This window comes from Agelaius tricolor, unplaced genomic scaffold (assembly GCF_023055355.1).
Source record: "Agelaius tricolor isolate 1412-34295 unplaced genomic scaffold, bAgeTri1.0.p SCAF_54, whole genome shotgun sequence".
Lineage (NCBI taxonomy): Eukaryota > Metazoa > Chordata > Aves > Passeriformes > Icteridae > Agelaius > Agelaius tricolor.
Window position 1 is genome coordinate 336,038 of NW_027269314.1, and position 8,740 is coordinate 344,777.

An 8,740-nucleotide genomic window follows, 5' to 3' on the forward strand; every position below is an offset into this window, starting at 1 on the left:
TGCGGTCAGCACAGCCGAACAGCTATGCCAGACACGCCGCCATTTCCCCCGGGCCGGCGGCGCTGGCCGGGGCAGCGAATTCCTCCGGCGGGGCCGGGGCTGCTGAAAGGAGCGCTGTTCTCAGGGCAGAGCCGCCCCTTGCCGCAGCACCTCCGAGGAACTGTGCTTCTTTCATGTCCCCAAAGCAGCAGGCTGGGGCTCGGGAGCGCCGTCACGGGCAGGGCCTGGCCCCACAGCCGCATTCCTCCGCTGCTCCGGGCTTCCTCGCCGCTTCTCTTCCAGGAAGGCGAGGAACAGCCGGGGCTGCTCCTTCCCCGATGGCCGCCAGCCGTCCCCAGGGGCCGGGTGTGTGTGGGAGCAGAGCTCCAGCATTGACAGCGAGCTGGGGGCGGGACAGGCAGAGCCCCGGCCCAGCTGTGGCTCCCAAACTCAGCCCTTCTGGACATCAGGGCCATCCTCAGCCCTCCTGGATGGACATCAGGGCCATCCCCGGCCCTCCTGGATGGACATCATGTCCATCCCTAGCCCTCCTGGATATCAGGGCCGTCCTCAGCCCTCCTGGATGGACATCATGTCCATCCCCAGCCCTCCTGGATATCAGGGCCGTCCTCAGCCCTCCTGGATGGACATCATGTCCATCCCCAGCCCTCCTGGATGGACATCAGGGCCATCCCCAGCCCTCCAGGATGGACATCAGGGCCATCCCCAGCCCTCCTGGATGGACATCATGTCCATCCCCAGCCCTCCTGGATGGACATCAGGGCCATCCTCGGCCCTCCTGGGTATCAGGGCCATCCTCAGCCCTCCTGGATGGACATCAGGGCCATCCCCGGCCCTCCTGGATGGACATCAGGGCCAGGAGATGCCACCTCAGCCATCACAAATCCAGCATTGACACCAATTTACCACGGCCTGGAAAGCTGCTGCATGGGAGGGGATGTGGATACAGGGCTTGGAGTGGTCACAGAGCTCGCAGCAGAAGGGATGTGACCAGATGGTTGTAGCACACCAGCTGCACTCTAGGGAGGTAATGCTGGTCCCAGACCTGCTCTCACCCACAGCGAGGCCACACTCCCTGGCTCAACAGCTGCCTGCCAGGTACACAGAGGAGTCAGATCCCAGCCCAGGTGGGTTCCAAGCAGGTGGCAGAACACCATGAACACTGAGAAGGACCCTGGAGGCACAGCAAGCTCCTTCCCAGCTGCCTCGAGGGGACTGACAGGAGGAGCAAGGTCCCACACAGCCCAGCCTCCACCAGGGAAGGAGATGACACGGCCCTGGGGGCCACTAGAAAAGTGCTTTATTTGAGCAGAGAGGGGAACAGCTGCACCACAAGTCACCCAAGCACAGACCCCTCTCCTGGCCCCTTCCAGCCCTGCACAAGCTCTGTCTCTGCCTGGCCAGCACAGACACGTCTCAGTCCTGCCCTCAGCTCCAGCTGGGTGGTCTCTGCTACTCGGTGACCTCGGGGACGACGCTCACCAGCAGGGTGTCATAGCCACGCCGCACCAGCAGGGCCAGGCTCTGCTGCGTCCTCACCGCCTCGTACACATCCTCAGCACGCCGTGACACCGTCCCGTTGATCTCCAGCACCACGTCCCCAGCCTTCAGCCCTGCCCTGTGGGGACAAGCACACGCAGGCTGAGGCAGACACTCGGCGTCATCGTCCTCCAAGTGCAGCAGGAGCTGTGGCACCAGAGGTTCTACATCAAGACAGCCAGCCTGGGGAAAGGTTCCCCTCTCAGCTGTAGAGCCCTGCTGCTCTGGAGCAAAACACATCCCACAGCTGCTTCCCCAGGCAGCCCTAAGGCACAGGGCAGCACTTACTGGTGTGCTGGAGAGCCGATGATCACCTTGTGGATCAGCACACCGTAGGAGATGTCAGGAAAGGTGGGGTCACGCAGCTTCAGCTCTGTCAGGATGCTGCAGAGAGAACAGCAGCATCAGGGATGGAGCTGGAGGCAGAGCAGGGCTCCCACCCCACTCCCTGCAGCTGCACAGGGTTAGAGACAGGCACAGAACCTCCCCTCTTGTGTCCCTGCAGCTGCACAGGGCTAGAGACAGGCACAGAACCTCCCCTCCTGTGTCCCTGCACCGTGCTGAGCCACAGCTGCCAGCCCCAAACATCACCATCCTCCTATCAAAGTGAGAGGATGAGAATCCCAATGGCACCAAGGGAGTGCTGGAAACCCCCTGGAGCAGCTGCCAGCTGGATCAGAGCTGTGGTGATGCACATCCCCATGTCACAGCAGCCTTCCCAGGGTCAGACCCGCCCCTCCTCTGCTGCAGTTTCACTTCTCTGCCCTGGCTGGGCAGGATACACAACACAAGCTGTGCCCCTCTTCCTGCCAGACATGTCAGCAGAGCCCTCCTCCTGAGCCTAGAGACTAAACAATCACAGTTTCTCACACTTTCCCACAGACTTTAGAATTTCTAAACCAAATTTAAACTCTCAATCTCTCACAGCTCCTTCTTTGGACTCTCCCCAGCTATTCCTCACCCGTCTTGAATGAAATCCAGAAGTGGATGCAACACTCCAGCTGGATCTCTCCAGTGACAGCATTCTTCCCTCAAACACTGCATCAGCTCCAATCCCTGCAGACCCACACACTCAGTCTCTGCCCAGCTCTGCTCCTCTCAGCTCCCTGCTCAGCCACTCAGGGCTCCCCACGTGGCTGTGGTCTGTGCTGAACTCAACTGTGCTGTCCCACAGCCCAGGGCAAGCTGCCATCCCTTCCCAATTTCACACAGCAAAGGTGGGAAGAGGCCTCTCAAGTTCATCTCACCCAACCCCCAGCAGGCTCAGTCAGGGGAGGCTGCTCTAGACTGTGTCCAGCTGGGTTGTGAGGATCTCCAAGGACCCTCCAGGCTCTGAGCACCCTCCTCACAGTAAAAAAACAGATTTCTTGGGGACTCTCACACATCTCTGTGCCCACTGCCTCTTATCTGGCCTGGGTCTGAGCCTGAGCCTGTGCCCAACACAGAGCTTCTCCTTCCTGAGCCAGGGAAAGGTTTCCAGATGGAAAGGTCCAGGGCAGTCACACGATTCCAAGGCCCTTGTTGGGAGCCCTTCCTGCTGGGCACAAACAAGGCTGGCAGTCAGGTGCTTTCCCTGGATCGGCTCGGGGGCTCTGCAGAAGCTGGAGCCGCGTGCCCGGAGCCGTGTCCGAGGAATTTCACGCTGCTTCCTGACAGAGCCGGCCCCTGCAAGCGTGGCCAGGGAAGCAGGAGGAGGCTGGGCTGGCCTCCCACATCCCTCGGGTTCTGCCGGCTACCAGCACCATCTGCTGGGCAACGGGGAACTCATCAGAGCTTTAGCAGGGCAGAGCACAGCCCCAAAAGGTGTTGGCCCAGCATGGCACAGTGCCTGCCCCACGAGGCAGCTGAAGGTCTCTTAAATGTGGCTGCAAGAGCCAAAGAACCAGAGCAGGTGTTGTCCTTCTCCCAGAGGTGAGAGCACAGGTCCTGCTTGCTGGCATGGGCACTTCACAGAATTGTTTGGGTTGGAAAAGACTTTTAAGATCAAGTCCAACCACTCCCCCAGCTCTGCCAAGGCCAGCACTGGCCATGTCCCCAAATGCCACATCCACAACAGGGCTGTTAAATCCTCCCAGGGATGGAGATTCCACCATTGCCCCAGGCAGATATGCCAAGGCTGGACAGCCCTTTCAAGGAGGAATTTTCCCAATATCCAACCTCAACCTCCCCCGGCACAACCTGAGGTAGTTTCCTCTAGTCCTGTCCCTTGTTCCCTGGGAACACAGCCTGACCCCCACCAGGTTCCACCCTCCTGTGGAGAAGGAAAGCACTTTTCATCTGCTCACAGAGTCTGCCACCAGTGTACAAACTTGCAAGTTTCCAATTTATCCATGAGCCAGCCAGCATTCTAACCCCAACACAAGCACAAAGAGATCTGAGAGTGAAAGCTTAAGCTGTGGAGACAATCCTACCAAAACCAGGCATCCTCAGTTAGTTGGGAAGATCCCATCCCATCCCATCCCTGTCCCAACAGGACTGGCCTGCTGGCCCCTGAGCTCAGGACAGGTACCTGGGAGTGAGGGTCAGCATCATCACCCCGATGTACCGGCGCTTGGACTCTGCATTGCCAAACCAAGAGCCTGTGGAGGGAAAGGACATGGAATGGCATGGCTGGAAACAGAGATCTGCTCACAACAGTGCTGGGCTGGGCCCTCAGGGCAGGCAGCATCCAGAGCTATTCCAAATCCCTAAAACAGCTCAGTCCAGCTCCCAGCACCAGCAGGAGCATTCCAGGTGTTGTATTTTGCACTGTGGTTTGTCAGATTTTTGACAGAGATGTCCCTCCCCAGTGTCACAGACGAACCAGACAGGGCAAGGCAGCAGTGACAGCATTCTTCCCTCAAACACTGCATCAGCTCCAATCCCTGCAGACAGCTTCTCTGTGGCACCAGATGAGACCCCAAAAACTTCTCCTGCTCTCCTGCCTTTCAAAGGCAGAAGGGTGCAGAGCCCAAAGTTTCCCTCTCTCATCCTCCTCCCTCAGAGCCCTCAGGGCAGGCAGCATGCAGAGCTATTCTAACTCCCTGCAACAGCTCAGTCCAGCTCCCAGCACCAGCAGGAGCATTCCAGGTGTTGCATTTTGCACCATGACTTGGCTTCCCTGGTTTGTCAGATTTTTGACAGAGAATGTCCCTCCCCAGTGTCACAGGAGAACCAGGCAAGGCAACAGCAGCACAGCTTTCCTGTGGCACCAGATGAGACCCCAAAGACTTCTCCTGCTCTCCTGAATTTCTCAGGAAGAAGGGTCCAGAGCCCAAAGTTTCCCTCTCTCACCCTCCTCCCCCAAAGCCCGAGCAGGGAGGTCCCCACTCACTCTTGCGCTGCTCCTCCTTCTGCAGGAACTTCCGCAGCCGGTCCGAGGGGATGGCAAAGGAGATGCCCGACGTCACCTTCATGGTGTTCACACCAATCACCTCGCCATCCTGCAGGGAAAGGGCATTGGGATCCCAGGGATCCCAGCAGTGACCCAGGCAGGATCACTGTGGAGAGCAGGGAAACTACTGCACCAGCCTGGGGTCCTGCCTCTGTGCCCACCCCTGCCCAAGGCTGGGCAGGACCCAGGGGCTGAGTCTACAGGATGAGTCCATGCAGCCCCTGGCTCTGCCCTGCCAGCACCAGACCTTGTCTCCACCAAAGCCCCACCAGCTCCAACTGCCTCAGACACTGCACAGGGCCCTCATGCCAGCTTAGCCTTCCTCTCCCTCCAGGAAGCCTCCCAGCACCCACAAAGGAGCACAGACAAGGGGCACACAGCACATCCCCACCCCAGACAGCAAGGGGACAAGCAGCAGCACTCACCAGGTTGACGAGGGGGCCCCCAGAGTTCCCAAACTGCAGCAGAGGAGAGAGAGTGTGAGCAGACCACCAAAGCCCCATCCTGAGGCCGATCCCAGAGCGACCGGCCAAACCCCCCCATGCTCCGTGTGAGCCCCTCCCTGTCCCCACGATGTCCCCACGATGTCCCTTACGTCGATGGCAGCGTCGGTCTGGATGTACTCCATGTCGGAGGCGGCCAGGCCCAGCTCGCGGCTGCCGCGCTGCGCCGAGCTGACGATGCCCGAGGTGATGGTGTTCTGCAGGGCAAAGGGGCTGCCCATGGCCACCACGAACTCGCCCTGCCTCACCTCGGCCGAGCGGCCCAGGGGCAGCGTGGGCAGCGGGTGCTGTGGGCAGCGAGATGGTCAGTGGGACAAAGTGGTGGTGTGATTTCATAGTTTGGCCCAGAAGCCCGGGTGTCTCCCCTCTTGAAGATTCCCTCCCAGGTGTGTCAATCATCCCTCCTTTCCCCACCCTGATCCCTGCTCAGCACTGTCTGTCAGTCCTGGAATTCCTGAAGGGTGTTGAGTGATTGGGCAGATTCAAAGGATGCTCTCTACCCCCGGGAGGCATTGGGCCATCCAGGTGTCCTTTGTCCCCTTGAGACCTCCTCTCCTGTACCTGCTTGGTGGGCTTCCTACCCTTTCCCTCCTCCCCTCCCCTGGGTAAAAGAGCAACCACGCACTCCAGGAGTTCTGTTGGAGGAGTTGCTGGATTCAGAGGTCTGTGGGCCAGAAAAAAAGCTCTGGATCCAAACCCTCCATCAGAACTGTCTCCTTTCCTTCACCCTCGCCTTAAAGCTTCTCCAGCAGAGGGAAACCTGAAGAGCAGCCCCTCCATGGGAGGAAGCTCCATCCCGTCACCACTGGAGCCCCAGCATGCCTGGACTTGTCTCCATGTACCCAGCTGCAACATCCAGCCAGCCAAAAATGTCTCTGGGGTGAAACACCACAGTTGCCACTATTTGGTTCAGCTGCAGGGGCCAGACAAGCCAAGGCACGTCCCTGTCAGAACCCAGGAAACTCCTCTGAATCCCTGGAGGGCTCAAGCCCCTGCCCAGGGGGCTCAGAGACCTTGGCACAGAGCCCAAGACCCCCGTGCCTTTGATTTTGACCCATGGAGCAAATTACCAACCTTTATATGAAGAATTACAAATCAAGAAAGTCTAAGTAGAATAATAGTTTGTCATGGGGTGAAAAATAGATTTTTGGGGTTTTTAGAATGGGGGTTCAGGAGGCAAGATGGAGGAATCTGGGCATGTCCAGTCTTTCTTCTTCTTGGCCTCCATCTTCTGCTGTGATGGTGGCACTTTTGGATTGGTTTAGAGTAGAAGCTCACTGTCTAACATAGGTGATAGGTATTGGAAGTTATGGTAAATAATGTACAGGTAGTTTTTAGTATAAAAAAATAACACTGCCCCAAGGGTGGGCAGTGTGCCACAACCTGACCTGCTGGACAGACCTCAGCAGGTCAGAGAAAGAATGTTACAGATAAGAAACAATAAACAACCTTGAGAATGAAAACAGAAGAATTCTGACTCCTTCTTCAACCACCAGACTGGGAAAAGAGACTTGTACCTATCTCAGAGTCACTCTGACCAACAGAAATTCTGAGACACACTATTGGCACTACCCATAAAGCGGGACAGACAGAACATCCCTCTTCCCAGTGTCCCCACGGCCACCAGGACACACACACACACACACACATACCTTGGGCTTGATCTTGATGGTGGCAATGTCAGCCACCTGGTCCACGTCCTGCACCACGGCGTCGTACATGTCCCCGCTGGCCAGCTTCACCCGCACGCGCCGCCGGTTGGCCACCACGTGGGCATTGGTGACAATCAGCCCGTCTGGGGACACCACGAAACCTGAACCGTTGGAGATGGGCACCTCCCGGCCCAGGAAGGGGTGCCTGAAAGGAGGGCACGGTCAGGAGTGGCAGGGACAGGGCTGGGAGGCAGCAGGGAGCAGCAAAATGGGGAATTCTTCCCTGTCCCAAAAATCTGCAGAAATAGGGGAATGTGCATGAATGTAGCAGGAATCCAGAGCTCGTGCACAGCCACAAAGGTACAAGCCCACCAGGAATAGAAGCACGTGGGAGAAGGAGGGGTTGTGACCTGTGCAGGGACACACAGAGCCCAACCTTGGAGCAGGTAACAAACACCTGAGAGGCAACACAAACGTTTCCTGATAGCAGGAATGGACTCACAATTCAGGGCCCTGGTCAAGCACCCCAATCTCTGCTGGTAGTCATGTGAAGTTGAAATAAGAGATTTTTGGAGTTCACTTGAGTTACCAATATGAATTAAGCATTTAAAGTTTAGCCTGTAGAATTATGTGTTGAATTTTTACCTTTTTACTTCAGAAACCTCTGCCACGGTACAAAGGGCATAGGAAAATGCACATTTCTGAAATGAATGGAAAATGGGATGGAGCAGCAAGGCCAAAGCCCAGCTGGGGGTGAATTATTGCCAGTGTGGGTCAGGAACCCAGAGAAGGAGCAGCACCAGCTGATGCCCCCTCACACAGTGAGGGTGACACTGCACACGGGTGACACCAAGCTGGGAGCAGCAGCCACCCAGCTGGTGAGGGCAGAGCTGCTGCACAGAGGTGCTCCAAGAGACCGCAGGCATTGGATGGTGGGAACATTAGAGAGCACAAAGGGAAATAAACACCAAGTGCTGCTCGCAGGCAGAGCAACGGGGCAGCTCCGCCACACGGCCCCGCAGGACACGGAAGCGGCAGCGGCGTGTGGCAGCCGCGTGTCGGTCCCTCCCGAGGCACTTGTGGGAACCCTCCGGGACGGTTCAGGAGCGGCCGGGGCCACATTGCGCCGGGAGGAGGGAAATCCTTCCCGGGAATCCCCCGATGCCGGTACCTGCCCACGATCTCCACGTAGACCAGCGCGGGTGCCGTTTTCTCCACCACGTCAGCGATGAAGTTGAAGGCGGCGCGGGGCGAGGTAGGCGGAGGGGCGGGCGGCGGGGCGGGCACGGCGGCGCTCAGCGGGGACTGGCGGCGCTCCCGGGCCCACAGCAGCACCAGCGCCGCCGCCCCGGCGCCCACCGCCGCCGCCAGAGACCGGCCCCAGGCGGACGGTGGCGGGGGATGGGAAGGAGGAGGAGGGGGAGGGGGCGGCGGTGGCTCAGCAGTCCCGGTCAGCGCTCGGCACCAGCGCTGTACACCCGGTGGCACCGGGATGCACCGGATCCGCACCCTCCGCGCCGCTGCCGCCATGCTGCCGAGCGGAAACCACGCCCGCCGGGGCGGGGCCGAGCCGCGGGGCACTACGGGAGTTGTAGTCCTGAGGCGGGGCCCTCCCGAAGCTGTCTTCCACCGCGGAGCACGCCGGGAGCTGTAGTTCTGAGACGGGCCGTGCC

The 8,740-nt window shown here is 58.9% G+C and overlaps 1 protein-coding gene across 1 annotated transcript; it reads right to left on the reverse strand.

Moving 5' to 3' along the window:
* Window positions 1-1,263: 1,263 nt before the first annotated feature.
* Window positions 1,264-8,641, reverse strand: HTRA2 (HtrA serine peptidase 2). The gene is made up of 8 exons (XM_071455842.1): window positions 8,239-8,641; window positions 7,068-7,272; window positions 5,508-5,702; window positions 5,338-5,370; window positions 4,853-4,961; window positions 4,049-4,118; window positions 1,828-1,923; window positions 1,264-1,618 (listed from the first exon to the last, which is right to left on the reverse strand). The coding sequence occupies exons 1-8, from the start codon at window positions 8,595-8,597 to the stop codon at window positions 1,453-1,455; spliced, it is 1,233 nt and encodes a 410-aa protein (XP_071311943.1). The 5' UTR covers window positions 8,598-8,641; the 3' UTR covers window positions 1,264-1,452.
* Window positions 8,642-8,740: the final 99 nt, after the last annotated feature.